Source organism: Staurois parvus, unplaced genomic scaffold (assembly GCF_062004578.1).
Source record: "Staurois parvus isolate SC_StPar_1 unplaced genomic scaffold, SC_StPar_1.0 ptg000686l, whole genome shotgun sequence".
Lineage (NCBI taxonomy): Eukaryota > Metazoa > Chordata > Amphibia > Anura > Ranidae > Staurois > Staurois parvus.
The window spans coordinates 1198956-1217535 of record NW_028318482.1 but is presented as its reverse complement, the minus strand read 5'-3'; the positions used below and the strand labels follow the sequence as shown (position 1 = coordinate 1217535).

The 18580-nt window shown below is 41.1% G+C and overlaps 1 protein-coding gene across 2 annotated transcripts in view; it reads left to right on the top strand.

Moving 5' to 3' along the window:
• The window catches only part of VWA1 (von Willebrand factor A domain containing 1), a 169769-nt gene extending 151390 nt beyond the window's left edge, over positions 1-18379 (top strand). For both annotated transcript variants that reach the window (XM_089652556.1, XM_089652555.1), the window contains 3 exons: positions 2691-2963; positions 3978-4247; positions 10564-18379. In XM_089652556.1, coding sequence (XP_089508682.1) covers positions 2691-2963; positions 3978-4247; positions 10564-10631 — 611 coding nt within the window. In that variant the 3' untranslated portion in view covers positions 10632-18379. The remainder of the gene's footprint in view (positions 1-2690; positions 2964-3977; positions 4248-10563) is intronic.
• Positions 18380-18580: the final 201 nt, after the last annotated feature.

The following is an 18580-nucleotide window of genomic DNA, read 5'->3' as shown; positions in this document are numbered from 1 at the left end:
CATTTTAGAGAGAGTGGGGAGTGTCCGTTTTTGATTTTATGTTTTGGAAATGCCCTCTTAGACAGTTTTACCTGAAAGATGTGTCCCCATTGTAAGATTCCCATCTGTTTTTGCTCTGATGACAACTGAAAATATTAGATTTTCCTACTTTTCATTTCCAGTGGCAGTGGTCACCAGAACAAAGAGAGGGTGAATCTACTGACTGGGGACACAGGCAGCATTTAAAACCTCATACAATGTAAGGAAATCTGGTGCTCAGCAGGGGAAACAGAGAGTCCACAATGATATATGATAGAGACGAGAGTTTTTATGGGTATTCCAGGGCTACAATCCAGAGGCTGCTGCTGTATAGAGTTAGAAGAGACTCCGCAAACAAGCATAAGGAGAGAAGCAGCGCCAATCTAAGTGTAGCACGATGGATTTATTTCTGACAAGCAACAAAATGCACACTTACAAAATAAGAAGTAAAAACAGGCGCTCATCAAAGAAAGCCGCTATCTGCTGTAGGTATCGCCGGCCATGGCCGCTGCATGCTGGGAGAAACACACTTAGAAGAAGGATCCTCCATGGTGCTGGTGGCTTCCAGCATTTCCTGGATGATTCAGAGGCCTGATGAAGAAGCAAGCATGCTCCGAACGCGTGCCAAGCCCACTGCTACATACCTGACGTGCTGACGCCCAGGAAGTGTTGGAAAAGCCACCGGCACCACTGAGGATCCTTCTACCAGTGTTTCTCCCAGCGTGCAGCGACCATGGCCGGCGATACCTACAGCAGATAGCGGCTTTCTCTGTTTTTACTTCTTATTTTGTAAGTGTGCATTTTGTTGCTTGTCAGAAATAGATCAACTGTGCTTCACTCAGATTGGTGCTGCTCTTCTCCTTATGAGCATTTAAAACCTCACAGGGGTTTAAAACCCCTGTGCATGGCATTTGAGGGGTGTTTTTAACGCTCCTCAAACGCTTATACAAATGATACTAAAACCAGCACACAGTGCGGTTCACATTATCAAAACATAAAGTTGAAGCTTCATGTCAAGTCTGATGTAGTTTGAAGCCTTTCAACACCTCCCATTTAAGTCTATTGTGATGCTCTGCAAACGCGTTGGCAGGCATTTGCGTGGCGTTTTTAGTGCAGTTGTGGCACATTAATAACATTTAATAACAGTTTAATATATGCATTTGTGGTGCAGTTTTAATGCTTGTAAAATGCCTATAAAACATGTCAAAACCATGCAAATGCCTGATGAAGGGGTCCTGCGAGACTCAGAAACATTGCCTTGCTGTAACTATGTGATTGTTCATTAAAATGTTTGGACTCATATTGGTGATCCTCGGTGTGCTGGTGACATTCTCCTTTGCTGATTCTGTTCGGTTCCAGCCGACAGTCGCTGAAGCACCCACTTATACACACAGCCATTTTTAATGCAGGAACGTGTGCGTTTGGATTGTACACTTGAAAACCATGCACAGGGCGTTTGGGGAGCAGTTTTTACGCTTGTAAAATGCCAGTCTAACGCCCGTACTAAAGCTCATTAATGCCAGTCTAACGCCCGTACTAAAGCTCATTAATGCCTGTCTAACGTTCATACTAAAGCTCATTAATGCCTGTCTAACCTTCATACTAAAGCTCATTAATGCCTGTCTAATGTTCATACTAAAGCTCATTAATGCCTGTCTAACGTTCATACTAAAGCTCATTAATGCCTGTCTAACCTTCATACTAAAGCTCATTAATGCCTGTCTAATGTTCATACTAAAGCTCATTAATGCCTGTCTAACGCCCGTACTAAAGCTCATTAATGCCAGTCTAACACCCATACTAAAGCTCATTAATGCCAGTCTAACACCCGTGCTAAAGCTCATTAATGCCTGTCTAACGCCCTTGCTAAAGCTCATTAATGCCTAACGCCCGTACTAAAGCTTATTAATGCCAATCTAACGCCCATACTAAAGCTCATTAATGCCTGTCTAACGCCTGTACTAAAGCTCATTAATGCCTATCTAACTCCCCCCTACTAAAGCTCATTAATGCCTAATGCCCATACTAAAGCTCATTAATGCCAGTCTAACGCCCGTACTAACACCATAGGAGCGTTTGTTAAGAGTTAGAAATTTAGTCAAGTGTGAACAAGCCCTCAGGTAGTTTTTTTTATAACAGAAGGGATCTTAGAGGTCTTTTCTGTCATAAATTTCTCTCCCCCAGTCAGTGGTAATGTGATCAGAGACACACATGCGCAGCTAAGACCACATTTATGGCACCTGGTCTGTGCTGTGGTGATGTGACTTCTTTCGCACTCCAGTGATGTCATTGGGGCTCAGCCATTCAAGCAGCTGAGGAGAAGGAAGGAAGAGTGGGTGAGAATGGAAGTGCTGGGACCAATGGGAACAGTGACAGTGCAGCACTGACGGGCTCTGTTTTACAGGTGAGTCTGTCATTATTGTTTTAATATGTGGTGCATTCAAGCACATTATGGCATAAAACCTGCAAGGGGGCACATTTTTAAAAATGTTCTGGTGGACTTTAATACTGATTTAACTCCACACCACTCTATCCAAATTTAACAAAACAAATTGCCTTTAGATGCACTGTACATTATGGGTTGTGCTCAGGTGCTTGGAGTAAATTAGCACAATGTGAAATATCTGGTACCCTGGACAGGTGCTGATAATCTGCTATTACTTCCTTTGCAGAACAACTTGGGCCAGCTCAGATTTTGATATCTGACCCCACGGCACACAGTTTCCGAGTAAGCTGGGGCCCTCATCTGGAAAGTGTCATTGGCTATGAAATTCAGTATGGACCACTACCTAGCAATTCTGTGCAGAAAGTCCAGGTGGACGGCCGATTCAACACTACCGTTTTAGAAGGCTTAAAATCAAATACAACGTACTTGGTCACAGTGTCTGCCATATTTAAATCTGGAGGGGAGAAGGCTTTGTCTGCCATAGCATGCACTGAGATCAGTGAGTATCTAGAAACAAAATGATCTGTAATAGAAATGAAAAATTTGTGCTTGGACCAAAGTCGTGTAATTCAAAATATCAGGCTAAAGCTCTCCAGGCTCCCTAATGTCCACTTTTTGTGATTGCAGTATATGTACACACTGGCGTTTCTTATCTTAAAGGGGCACTATCACCTTGCACATTCAGGGCAAATTAAGAGTGTCTGTGTAAAATTGACCCCCCAACCACTTTATACTCCCCTCTCCAGTGCTTTCCTTGCACTATGATAGACATTGCAAAGCACTTGGAACTTCCTGGTATAGGGGAACATGTGACCTCCCCCAATGATGAAGTGCTCAGACCTAGTGACCAATCACTAGGCCTGAGCACTGTCACATGATGGGAAAGGTCATTGCTACTCCTGAGCTCTGAAACTAGCCAGCACTGAGTGTTTTGGTGGCATCTGAGACAAAGGCAGGAGTGGCATGGGAACACCGGAGATAAGTACAAGATAGTAGTAGGGTCAAATATACATAAACTCTGTCATTTTGTCCTGAATTCCAGATCAGTGTCCCAAAAATACCACTAGATCATCATGAAAACAAAGCAGCTAGCATTTTAAGAAGAGGAAATCAGCAATGGCAGCCTACGTTTTTTTTTCATTCAGTACATCACATTGGCAAGCATGTAGGCTTTATTCATGCAGGTATACCCATACACCTATACAAGGGCTGTGTTTGCCCACATGGGGATACATAGGTGTGCTTCCACATGCAGGCAGTCTCAATTATGTCAATTAGGATGCAGAAGCTGCACAGACCCACTGCTGCTCCCAATTTCACATCTGTGTGGGTGAGGGTACATTCCTCAAATGCACCCTGTCTGCGTTCAGGGAACTGACCTGGAACAAGCATGAGCTATATTGTTATGGTGTCAGCAGCATTGTGGAATGACTGCTCCTGGCAAATGTTACAAAATTAGTCTCATTTAGTTTTCCTTTTCTAGACTCACTTGTAACATGTTCTTCCCATACAGATGGCACTAAAGTGAAGTACCTACGCATTGAGGACCTACAGTCCAACAGCCTAAAGGCTGTCTGGGGCTCTGCAGATGGAGATGTACAGGGTTATCAGATAAGGTGTCGGAGACATGCCAGACGCTTGTCTACAATTAATGTGGCTCCAGAGGCTCACAGTGTACAGCTAACAGGCCTGCCTGAAGGTACCACCACAAAGATCTGTGTTAAGCCAGTGTATAAGAACGGTGCTGGAAAAAACCTGTGCAAGAAGGTGAAAATGCATCCAGGTAAGTGAAAGAACGGGCTGCTATTCCAAAGAGACATGGAAATACACAATATGGCTAAATGTACTATACATGGCTACCCCTCCAAATTATTGATTTCATGTGTTTCCATTGAAGGGTACCATTAAAGGATAAGTTCACCTTTTACCAAAAATAATAAATGCACGTTTTTTTCAGGTAAATTTTTGTTGAAGGAGCCTGGAAACCATTGCACCAGCAATCAGCAGATCACTGGTGCCATTCAGGTCTCCTGCAGATCTGTCAGTATATCTGTTTGCCCATATGGGATGTACAAGCAAGCAGATATACTTACAGGAAGAATTATGGAACTACCACGGAGCTCCACAGGGTCGTGGTACTTTATTGAGAACTACAAGCCAACAACCACTAAGGCTGTCGGAGTTGAAGTTTCTCATTCACAGAGGACTGTGAAAGAGTGGCGCTGCTGGGCGGAGCCCAGCATGGCCACGCTTTTTTTTTATTTGACAGCTAGCAGGGGGAGAGAAGATCCCCCACTAGCTGTCAAAGCTGGGGAGTGGTGTGGTCATAACATGTTACATTTTAATAAAAGATAGTGATATGATTAAAGTACAATCCAACGTGAAAAATAAATACTGTGTTATGATGAAAAATAGATAAAGTCCAGGTTATACCCACATCCTTATGATATTTTTTGAAAGTTCAAAGTTAGATGAAGTCACCGTGATGATTCCAACCAGTTGAAAGTGATACCTTTCAATATTCATACAGTGGTCCACCACAATGACACACCATGCATGCTTACCAGAGCAAGTGGACCCACATACTATAAGTATGGAGTCAAACACGCATTTATAATTCCAAGGCCACCGATCACCAAACCGAACCCAGCTAGATGGACATCCACTGTTTTTCTCCTCCTTAAGCTGAAAACCATACAGACTCCGTTAGCGATCATATATCGTTCTCAGATGACCATAGCATATGTGGAAACACCAAAACACATTGTGAAACACTAAAACACATCCATATAGTGTAAGACCATTAAAAATATACCTTTATTAAAAAGTAGTGCTCTTACAAAATCGCATCGGGTGAAAAGCTTCACATAATTATCCGTCCCGGGGAACATACAACACTCTTCCTGGATCCAAGAACACGATGATGTCACCGACTCGGGCTCCATCTGATGCGTTTTTTCATAATTGACATTGTCTGGGGCTTGTTACTTGTTACACCCTGAATATGGGTGTAACATGTTATGAAAGGTGAACTTATCCTTTAATGCTACAGCAAACCGTTTTAGACAACTGTGTGCTTTCAGCCTTGTGGCAGGTTGGTGAAGGCCCTTTTCTGTTCCAGCATGACTGTGACCCTGTGTGCAAAACAAGCTCCATAAAGACATAGTTTGATGAGTTTAGTGTGGAGGAACTCAAGTGGCTTGCACAGAGCACTGATACCTTATTGACATACTTTGATACTTTGGTTGTGAGTCAGGTCTTCTTGTTCAGCATCAGTATATGACCTTAGATATTGACAAATTGGGTGAATGAACAAAACTTCCCACAGACACACTGTGAAAAGTCTTCCCAAGAAAGTAGAGGTTGTAATAGCCACAAAGAGGGGTAGACTCAATATTATTGCCCATGGTTTTGGAAATATTGCCATATATAGTACCTTTTAGGATTTTTTTTAACATTGAAGGAACAGATTCAAGGGAAAAACAAAGCAGGGGATGGAAAAGGGCACCATTTTGTAGTGATACAACAAATTAAACATGTCAGGAAATAAAAACACTATCCCACCCGTAGAGCCCCAGAAGGCCCTTCAGCACAGCATTTCTCAAATTTCTTTTCAGTTTCAGCACCCTTTAAAAGTATGCAAATCTTGAGGCACCCCAGTCTAAAGTGTAAATGTTGCTTATCAATGGGAAACCTGACCCTAGGGCAATGCACACAATGAATAAAACTTCACATCAGAAGCTCCCCTTCACATAAAAGCCCCTCCCCCTTTAAATTAGAATTACATCAGAGGCCCCTTGTCACATCAGAGGCCCCCCTATATATGAGAGCTCCCCATCATATCAGATACACCCCTATACATCAGAGACCCCCTATACATGAGTCTTCCACAAAGTCCCCTCTTCACATCAGAGACCTACCTTTTGGTTTCAGCAGCGTCGCACAGGGAGGGAGGTGGAGGAGGTCTGCAGGAGGTCTTCTCTTGAATGCTGAGGGTAGTCCTGCATGTTGCCTTCCCTGGATCAGATCCATGTGTTACATGGTGCAAGCAAGCCAGCTACAATTCCCACAGCAATTATTGACAGGGATAGGGGTCCTGGCCCTAGAGCATCATTGTTACTTACTTTGCCGATGGCTGGCCCACCTGCACCATAGCAACTCATGGCTCTGAACCAGAACAAGCTGGGTCCTGCGCTTGCTGCACCCTGGGAAAGCTAGACAGCCCCCAGGGAGAGTTGAGAAACTCTGATCCAGCAAATACTGATAACACCCAAATTGTCTGTACCTGCACACTAACACCCTGCCATCCATGCAACAGTTCTAAGGTCCAATAATTGGTTGCACAGATGCCGAGATCTGCACTGCGGTACGTGTAAGCACTGAATGTTCACTTATTATACTCTGACAGGGTTTCTTGGACCAATTTTAAATTTCACATGAATCTGTAAAGTATGTGTCACTGATATCAAATCACATTTGTATTCATATTGAAGGGGGGTTAGTTAAAGTGGAACTTCAGTCAGAAAATTAAGTCCTGCTAGATCACTTCAGGCTGACTGCCTTTGCAGGTATATAGCTATAGAAACTGTTACAAATAAGTGCCAATATTGTTTAATCACTTCCATACCGGGCACTTTTATCCCCTTCCTGCCCAGGCCAATTTTCATGTTTCAGCGCTGTCACACTTTGAATGACAATTGCGCGGTCATACAACACTGTACCCAAACTAAAATGCTATCATTTTCTTCACACAACTAGAGCTTTCTTTTGGTGGTATTTAATTACCACTGGGGTTTTTATTTTTTGCTAAATTAACAAAAAAAGACTGAACATTTTGAAAAAAACCCACGTTTCTCTTTATTTCTGTTATAAAAGTTTGCAAATAAATAATTGTTCATAAATTTAGGCCAAAATGTATTCTGCTACATTTCTTTGGTGAAAATAACCCAATTTAGTATTTATTATTTAGTCTGTAGGAAAGTTATAGAGTTCACAAACTATGGAATAGATCTGAAAATTGATCAATCCTGAAGTACTGACGGCCAATCTAATTTCTTGAGGTCCAAGAATGTCAGAACAGTACAGATATCCCCCAAATGACCCCTTTTTGCAAAGTAGACAGTCCGACGTATTTCATACGAGGCATGGTGAGTTTTTGAAGTTGTCATTTTTTTGTCATAATTTTTCAGAAAATTAAGAGATTAAAAAAATTATTTTCACTATTTTCTTTTTTACATACTGTCACCAGTGCAGTACAGCATCATCATATAACTGGCATGGCAGTGATCAGGGACACTGACTGGTGACAGTACAAAAAAAAATTATAATTTTTTAAAATTTGTTTTTTAATTTTTAATTACATTTTTTTTCTCTTTTTTTAAGATTTATTTTCATATTTCACTATGACTAAAGTAGTATAATGTTGCCATAGTAACATTGTACTACTTTGGGGAAGTGATCAGTATTTTTTTTTTTTTTACACAATTTGCTTATAGCAAAAAATTACTTTGCTATAAGCAAGCATTTACCTGAATGAAATCGATTCATTCAGGGTTTTTATTTTGTGATTAGCTGTAATTTGGCCACGGCTAATCACATGACACAGCTGGGCTGTGATTGGCCCAGCTTGTACATGTGATCGCTGTGACCATTCACAGCTAGACACACTTGAATACAATGGATGGCATGAAAGGAAGCCATCCATTGTATACAATTGTCATGTGACCTGCTGTGATTGGTCACAGCAGGTCACATAGTACTGGCAACGGGGTCAGTACACAGATCTGCCATCGGCCATGTCCGAGGTACACGGCCGGTGACAGATGTCGCCACAGCGTGGTCCTGCGGGCATGCGCACTGCGTGTTCTGGAAAGGACGCAATATGGTGTCCACCTGGAAGGACGAGCTATTCGCCCGTCTGCCATCTGGCTATAGGCTGGGCGGCAACTGGTTAAAATCCAATAATACACTGTTTTACCCTGCTCTGCACATGCTCAGTTGCTGTCTATTTTTAGGCATTTTTAGGCACTGATAATAACTGCCCATAATAATAGTAATTCACAAGGAGTTTCATCTGATCATGGTAGCAATAGAAAACACAAAAAATAAATGTTGGTCAAAAAAAAATCAAACGTTACCCAACTGTCAAAATTAGATACCTCTCTTTTCCCCCTGAAATGCATTTGGTTGTCTTTTCTTATCTCTGAAGCAAAAGTTGGATAATACGAGCAGATGAAGCCAGCTTAGAAGGTGTTCAATCTTCATGCAGCCCTCAACATGAAATGATGGATTCACTTCCTAGATAGAATAATGACTAGATAAGGGGAAAGGATGGGGGTAATTGCATTCAGCGCTCAGTGTGATTATGGATCAAGAAATATCCTTGACAAATGCAGCAGGTTCATGCCATGAAATTGTTTCTTAGCTTTTAGCTAAATAGATTTCTGCCGCTTTTTACAGCTGGGATAGTATAACTAGATTCTGAGAACCATATCACCTGTTTATAAATTAAAATTAAATATATAGTAAACCACATTGGATTACCCTATGCTAGCTTTGTTCTAAAACCACGGTTGCAGGATTTATGTAAAGTATTATACAGAAATTTTGAACAGCTGAATATCTTTTCAGACACTTGGTATAAATCCAATGGTGGCAGTCAAAGTGCAACTGTGGGCAAAATAGAAAGTGAAAAGTATCAAGCAAACAAGTAGAGCCCAAGTATAGTGTATATAAAGAGATATATTAGGTAAAAAAGACATTGCTCTGATCAAGAGGATATGCCCTTGAAACATGTAAGTCATCGTGCACGCTTGAAATGACGCCTACGTCTGCTGTGGGAGTCGACAGTTTGAACCTATTGGTTGGAAGGATCTTCAAGGTTATGGATTTATGTTATATGCACTTAAATCAAGCACCTTTGTGAGTACATTATATTCATTTTAATAACATATATCAAGGGAATGACTAGGAGGTTAGAGGCTGAGCCAGGCTTGCAATTGGGTCTTGGCTAAATGCAAGATTTAGCACAATTTAATTTAGGAGTGAGCAAGTCCCCATTAGGCATTAGTCAATCTTTGGGCATTAGCACTCATGTCAGTTCCAGCATGTACCGTACTTCCTGGCTATAGAGGGATAATCCTAATACCGAATTAGCCCTGTAAGCTTTTGGGGGGATTTAGCATAACATAGCCACATCTTTTTGCCTCAACACCTTTTTTACATCAAAATGTCAACCTAAGATGTCATGTCAGGAAGCAACTACAATAGTTATTTATTACAAATGTAAATATAGAATATATTAGAAATTAAAGGTAAACTTAAAGCGGAACTTCACCCAAAATATCTACTTGTTTGCATCCTCCCCTCCACAGAAACATTTGGCATTTTTTGGGGGGGAGTGGGTACCTAGTTTTGACAGGTCCCACTAGCAGTCCTATTGTGGCAACGTTTGGCCCTCCTCCTCCTTCCTCTTGCAGCCTTCTGGGACACATCACAAGTCCCAGAAGACAGCGGGACCATTCACAAAACCCAGCATGGCTCATGCATGCACAACAGGAAACCAGCTGTGAAGCCATAAGGCTTCACTGCCAGTTTCCCTTATCAAAGATGCCGGTTCCTTCACCCAAAGCCCATTGAAGAAGCAGCTTGGGTGAGGACATCACTGGGTCTCTAGACAGGTAAGTGTCCTTATATTAAAAGTCAGCAGCTACGGTATTTATATTTGCTGACTTTTAATTTTTTTTGGGGGGGTGGAGCCTGGAGCTCCTCTTTAAGCAATCCAAAAGTGTTGGTATTTTTTCTTTATAAAGCAAAAAAATAAAAAAACACAGTGGCTATCAAATAACACTAAAAGAAAGCTCTATCTGTATAAATAGTTTTATATACCATTTATTTGGGTACGCTATTGCATGAGTAATTATCAGTCAAACTATCACAGCACTAAAAACTGAAATATGGCCTGCAAACAAAGGGGGTTTTACATGCTGGTATTGAGTTGGTTAAAAAAGCACAAATATCTGTGTCCATGCATTTTACATCAGGTATAGATTCAGCCTAAAACAATTTTAAAAATGTGGTATACATTTCTGTCTCCCTAGGAACGACTGCAAACAGTTATTCAAGTCTTCAGATGCAGTTTAATGGAACAAAACTTGTGGTCCAATGAGCATGGAAATCATCAAAGCATAAGGAAGCCTACTGTATGTTTACAAATTGGACCTTGACATTGAAGAGGAAGAGTGGATGAGCTTAAGCATTTTTTTGTACACGGGATGATTTGACTTTCATCCCAAGTGGTCAATGATATATCATGTGACCACCCTAAACCCGGGCTTTTTATTCATAACCACTTTGAAAACGGTTTCTAACACAATCATTTAATCTTCATAGAACATCCAGGAAAGGGAATGTGTTAGACTGAGTGAAGACTTTTAAAAGGGGGATAAAATGGACTTGGGCTTGAAAATGGGTGAAATATGGCTGATAACATTGTGCTTCTTCAGCAAGCAACCATGATTAATGTTATTTTTTTAATGTAAATATCAGCGAATAGGGAGACAATCTGTTACGAAAATGGTATCTCCTCTGCACAGGGAATTGCTAACAAGGTTGGAAGAAAAGACTGTGCTTGCAGAATGTGCAGGAACAACTTCACAGGATGCATATATTATACTTTATTTAATGAGTGAAAAGTGCAGCGGTGTAGTAACCAGTGGTCAATCAAAAGCCAGCTTCCAGCAGCTCAAGGTGGATCTGGTTACCAACAACTGTTTGTGATTGGTTGCTGTAGGTTAGTGCAGTGTGATCATTGCTTTTGGCTAATTAAGTTACCTTGACATTTATTATTAGAAAACTTGAAGTAATATATGAAAGTTTATCTCCAGTGAGAGTACATGAAATCTCTTCCACTGTCTTTCCTCTACACTGTTTATATTTTATTCTTTAACAAAATCTACCTAAAAGCCCCAATTATGAACCAAAAACTCTGGTCATATAACAGGCCGCATCCCACGCCTTCTTTTTTGTCTGCGCTGTAGTGTGGGAGGGTCCAGTCTGCAGTTCCCAGAGTTCATTCCTGGTGACATGGGTGCTGCTCAAGTGAACAAGCATCCATCACTAGGGCCTCGCAGGATTCCAAAGCATTCCAGCTTGATGTTATGATGAATGGTGGACAGTAGACCAGTTGGCTTAGCAGTGGAGAAAGAAGACCGCTTTCAGTCTATTGGTCACCTTGAACAAAAGAGGCTCCTGGGAATCAGAGCGAAGTTACTTAGCAAAAGCGATTGCATAACAGGCCAGGTCCCAGATCTTTATTTACCTGTTTCTTGGTGTGGGAGGGTCATGTCTACAGTGCCCATGTCTCTTCCTGGTGACATGGGCACTGCCCATTGGCTTCCACAAGTGTCCATTACTTGGTTCTTTCAGGATTCTGAAGCATTCCAGACTGATGCTATGATGAGTGGTGAACAGTAGACCAGTTGGCTTTACAGTGGAGAGTAAAGACAACTTCTAATTAGTGGTTGCCACCAACAGAGGGGGCTCCTGGAGGATCACGTACCAGTGGATTCATGAAAGTTTTTCTGGGTTATTGGGGCATTTGCAAAAACCAGATGCAACTCAGAATTTTCAGAATGGGGTAGGAACAAGGTGTTATACAATGAGGGCAAAGTGCAATGGTGTAAAAGCCCATGGGATCCAGTCAGTATTCATCCTTTAGCAGCTTGCAGTGGATCAAGTTAAAGTGGCTGTAAAGACTGAAGGTTTTTTACCTTAATGCATTCTCCGCAAAAACCTTCTACTGTTAACCCATCCCCCTAAATCCTTACCTGACCCTGATCCCAATCCAGCGCTGTGCCCAAGAGCAGTGGTGCTCCTGCTGCGGTCAATCAAATCAAGTGACAAGGGGGGCGGGGTCTATAGATGCACACAGTGCAGTTTGGGATTGAGCCTGCACATGTGCCACCATCGGAAACGGCTATGGTGGCACACAGGGTAGAAGAAGTGGCCCTGAGAAGAGTAGAATCAAGGCTGTTGTGTGTAAAACCATTACACTGAGCAGGTAAGTATAACATGTTTGTTATTTAAAAAAAAAATACTTTACAATCACTTTAACAAAAACGGTTTTTGATTGGTTGCTATATTATATTATGATATTGTGTTTTTATTGACCTTCATGTTTCAAAAAACGTGAAGTTTACCCTGTAATTGGTGAAAACGTCTTCCTTGGCCTGAGATGCTTAAATAAAACCAAAGGCAGAATTCATGTATATGTAACATCTGCAATCATTCCTGATATTTTTTTTAATAAAGCCCATAGGAATATGAACCAACCTATAGCAATTATAAAACACTCAACCGTCTCCTTTACCAAAACTCCCATACTTGCGCAACATATTAGTTTCTCATAGAAGTTTTTCTCTGCTATTAAATGGATATGGCTTCGTTATGAAAATAGATTACGAGTTTGCTAATGACAATTACATACATTTTCTTGTTAACGGAACAAATCCCTTCCTACAGCGCTCATTTTGGAGACAGTTGTGACTTTTGACCCATAGAGAAAAGGCTGAGTGAAGTGGTATGGTGTTGGCTGAAAATTGGCACATTTTGGGAGGAGTTTTGAAATTTGGGGGCTTATTCATTCACTAATTTTTTAGATGTTAGAAGCTATATGGATTTCTCAACAAGCATTTGTTTTACTAAATAAAAATCCACCTAAATACTGGAGCTAGTGGAACTCTGTCCAAATCTTGATAATTTAGCTGAACAGAAGTAAAATTACTATTTTAAAGCTGAACTCTAGACAAACCTACATTGGCTACATATAGTGCAGCTTTTTAACCTGTCAAAGGATTTGTATTTCTGTCCATTCAGTCCAGAGAGTTACACAGCTCTGTAACATTGCACAGTCTTGTCTGGCAGGTAGAAGACCTAATTATTCTCTCCTGTAGTTATGTGACACTTGTAGGTCTTATCCTTCCCCAGAAAGAGAAGCAGACGGATGAGCCTATCTCTCTCATTCTACTCTCTCCTCCTTTTAGAATATTGCTTGTACTGCAATGCAGCTGGCCAACTCCTTGTGCTGTTTCTCCCTCTCTGTATAGGGACTGCAAGAGGCTAATACCAGGTCAGATTTAGTTACACACACCACTTGCCATTCTTAGGCCATATATACACAGCCTCAGGATCAAGTGGTTATACCAGGATCATGATCCAGGTATCACATTTTTCAGCCTTCAATTGGCTTTCAGGGAAAAGTGATCTGAGTGGCTATACAGCTGCCCAATCACTTCTAAAGCACTTGGAAATCCCCCCCCCCCCGATGTTCCTAGGTTCTCCTGTCCCACTGGTAAGCCTTGGACCGCTGTAAGTGGATAGGCCACATGAGCACAGAGAAAGGGGAGGAGCATCTGTTCCTCCCCCTCCTCTGTGACAAATGAAGCCGAAAGCAACAGGATTTGGTCATGTCCAATTTCGGTTCTTTGTTTACATGGCCAGTACCTGCCAGGAAGGCACCCAATCAAATTGATCTGTGTTTGAATGGTTGCTTCGGAGGACAGAGGAGGGATCCCCTGATCTCTCAAAGAGTACCTGTCATTACTGAAGCTATCACAAGAGATGCTGCTCATCCCTTGTGATAGTAATAAAGTTGAATAATAAATGAAGTGTAAAAAAATACATTTAAATAAAATTAATAATAAAATGTAAAGCACCCTGTCTCCCCATGCTCTTGCACTAATGCAAATGCTTACATAGGTCCCACATGCATATGTAAACAGCGATTGCACTACATATGTGAAGTATTGCCACCTACATCAGAGTGGGAGCAATCATTCTAGCACCAAGAGCTCATGTTTACCTCTAAAATAGTAACTTGTAAGGCACTGGTAGTAAACCTTTCAGAGGTTGAGATCTATGCAGACAACATGGAGGAAATTAAAGAACCAGAGGGGGTGGAGGTATCTGAGTGGCGACCCTTCAAAAAAAAATAAATAAATAAAAGAAATACAATATATATATATCAAGCTCCCAATAAAAAGACAGCATGAAGAACACATTTGTGTAACATAGTGGTGTCCTCTGCCCCCTTTCACATCACATCCTTTCCCCACTGTAGGGTCCTCTGCCTCCCCCCCCCCCCCCCCCTTCCCCATAGCAGTTTCCTCTGCCTTCCTAAAGCAGTGCCCTCGATCCCCTTCTCATCACTTCACATCATTTTATTTCTTGACAAGTTTTGTATCTGTTTACTTGGCGCAATATCATCTTTTATATTTTAACAAAAAAGTGGGTATTATATTGTGTTTGTGTGCACTAAAAATTTCATTTAACTGTATTTTTTCCTGAAATTGTGTTTGATAAACATCCGCGCAAATATTGTGCAATATAAAGAAATTGCAACAACCACAGTTTTATTTTCCAGGGCCTCTGCTTTTAGAAAATATATAATGTTTGGGGGTTCTAAGTAATTTTATAGAAAGCTGTATTAATGTATAACTTTTATATCTGCCTGTGTCCATGTTAGGCAAAATTCTCCTCACTTCCTATCTTTCTTTGCACCTTCTGACTTGTATTTGTTTACCAAGTCTTACTTGTACTAGTTACAGTACAGTGAATCCAAACCTTTTTAAAGAGCATGTAAAGTATAGAGTATGTAGAGTATAGAGTATGTTTTTGATAAAGTAGGGAATGGTGAGTTTATTTTGTGCTTTGTCCCATTGGGTAGATTTACCCTCATTTCTTGCCCCAGAGACACAGCAGGATATACAGCAAGAGGAAATCTCTCCAAACTGTGGGGTAATCCCAACTTAACCAGGTTTACCCGATGGAAGACTTGGACTCCTTTCAACCGAGCAATTGGATCAGGTCTGCTGTCAGTTTTTCGGGTGGACCTGATTGGATGGTCCATGTATCTCTATGGACCAGCTGGTTTAAACAGACTTGTGTCCGTTTACATCTGCCTACCTCCAGTTTAATTCAGTTTGCTAACAAAAAAACGGAAAGGGGATCCTTTCCCTCCGTCTAGGTGGATCGGATCAGAGGGCAGTTGGGTGTAAACGCACAGCCAGTCCATGTATACCCAACTGCCCATAGAGTACTGTAGAGTGTGTCGTGTACATGTTCACTCTGCATAAACTGAGCAGAGAGGGACCTGTCATCCACCTGCTCTTCTCTGCTCTGCTCAGCAGGGGATCACCAGATTCCCTGCTGAGCAAAGCGGATCAGCCCCATGTTAGGGATGCACTGAAATTTTGGCCACCGAAACATTTTGGCCGAAAACAGCTCTATCGGCCGATAGGAAATATTTAGCCAATACAGGGGACTGTGTGTACTGCAGATGTAAGGAGGTGGGGACGGCGGAGAAAGGCAGGAGAGGAGTAGTGAATACAGTGACTGGCTGTCACTATGTCAGTGCTGATTTTTAAATGCAATTGCCAGGTTTTTTTTTTCTTCACTATAGCTCAGAGAATCAGCTGTCATTTCCTGGAGCTAAAAGAAACAAAGTCTCTTTTTAGTTTCTTTCCCAAGCTAAAAGAAACAAAGTTTCATTCATTCTCTGGGCTATGGTGAAGAAAAAAAAGCCAGCAATTGCATTTAAAAACCGGCACTGACATATAGTGACAGAGAGCCTCTCTGTATACACTGCTACCTCACTGTATACACTGCTCCTCTCCTGCCCCCTCTCCCTCCTACAAAGATGACCTGTCACTCATATGCTATCACATAGGGGACTATTGGTCACCTATGTTATAGCAATAAACTCATAAGTAATAAAATAAATAAAAATATACATAAAAGTAGAAATGTTTTTTTTTTAAATTAGAGCCTCCCCTCCCCCACATACGCAGACATTTCGGTTTCAGTTCGGTTTTCAGCCACATGCATTTAGAATTTTCGGTAACGGTTTCGACACCAGAATTATCATTTCTGTGCACCACTACCCCGTTTGAAAGGGGTCTATCTCTCACCTCCTGTTCCTGCAATAATGTACAAATATTGGATTTCCCATCACTTTATGTATCAGAGAAAACAGTCACCAGGACCAATAGAGAGAGAGAATCTACCTAGCGGAGACACAGACGAAAACAAAAACCTGACAGGGGTTGAACCCTTTTACATTCTATAAAAGTAAAAAAAAAAAAATCTGTCTTTACATACATTTTACCTTCACAATGACTGATACCACTATCTTGAGCTAGCATTCTGCTCAGGAGTCATCCAAGCAGCCTGTAGCTGATGTTTTGCATTGTGATAGTTTCTTTAACCATGAGCAATATTCATCAGCAACAGAGATATCATGTTTAAAATAATTTGGTGCTATGTACTTTAGGATTATTTATCTCGGAAGCAACATTCGGCCAAGGGTGTCAGTATTATTCATTTACCATAATGATTTTAGATGTGAGAACTGCTTTTCACCATTCTATAACAATGCAGCTAAAAACAATATTGAAATGTTACTTCTTCATTTAGCATTACTAAGTTATAAACAGGACCAGTCACTGTTTTATAAATTGTAAGGAACGATGGTGTAGTGCAGCTTTGTAACTGCACTGCAGTATAATTGGCAGTTACAAAAATAAATGTCTGCTCAAAACCTTATTGTCTATCTGTGTTGTATTTTCTGAATGGCTATCGATATGTAGCATCATGTTAGGAAATTATACAACCACCAACTTATGTCTTGGTCCTCCTTCAGGCCTACAGACACTCACACACAATTCAAATCAGATGGTGCCTGTCTGGAAAGTATATTACACTTATATCAATTGACTTTTTCTCTGCCACCTACTGACCAGAATGTATGCTGCTGGAGTCAGGAGCTGATTGTCTTACCTCAATAAGAAAGAAGTTTTTTGCTGCCCATAGTGAACAATTGACTTTCCATGATATGCGCTTTTAGATTTCTGTAATTCAGCTCATGGTCTATGTAGCAATTGTGCATACAGAGATGGACGCGGTCATCCATCTTGCTAAGGATCCTCCATCTTTTATCATTTCTACTCTCAAATCAGCTTCCCTCCAATTTTTGCCCTCTCTCAGAAATGTGGTCTGTATAATGCCAGAGATCACAGGCACAGTGGGAGAGCTCCAGGGTTATAAATCCCACACTAGCTGGTTCCCGGGTGTCTGTTAGCTTCTCAATCTGAGATATCGTAAAACCATAAACCAGTCCTTCACTGAGCTTCAAAGACATTCCAGCTAGCTGTAAAACAGACTCACATTTAAAAATCCCCTTTTCCATATAATTTTATATCTGGAGATATGGAAGACTTACAAGGAAACCAGCAATATATTCAGATCGGTCACTTTAATACAAGTCAGCTGATATATGACACCCCCTAGCTGAAATCTACAGGAGAGCAGAAAATAATATCTCCTTAACCATCCCAAGCAGGTAGGTCATATTTAATATCTAGACGTTCAGCAGATGCTTCTGCATATTATTCTACTAGTGGCAAGGGCTACATACACCGAGGGTATGTTATGGATCATGATATAAACTGAGAGGGATTTTGGTTCTAGCTTGGGTCTCCACCTTCAACACCCTCTCCAAATGAGGCGATTGGTTCTCTGCTTCAAGGAGACACCCTGCTGAGTTCCTAGAAAGGCTGTTATGCTTGGAGCAGAGAGTTAAGTTGAGTAGGTCGTGTTGTAGTTGAAGATTCCTCCCTTTTAACATCGGAATTAACTTTGGGAGATAAGGCACCCTTTTGGCTCAGGAAACTTGATCTGCTTAGCCCAGGACTTTTGGCAAGTACTCCATCTCTCTAAATTTCTTTCTGTTATCTCTTTGCTGTGTTATTGCTCTCTGTATATTTATACATATATATTGCCTACATGTTTTTCTGTAAATATTTTTATTGCACCCTTTTGACCTTTTAGTAATAAACCTTACTTTCTGAAAGTGTTGAACTGTTTCTAAAGCTCTTTAATGCAAACCAAGAACCCCTGTCTCTGAAGAGTGCTACTATGTGTTTTAAAACGTCGGCATACATCTGTCTGCGGTGACATTGTGTATACAAACTATTATTCAAACATCATAGTGTTATTGCTAATATTGCCGAGTTTCCTCTTTCTCTGTACAAAAAGTAGGTGGTGGCAGTGTGAAGGGTT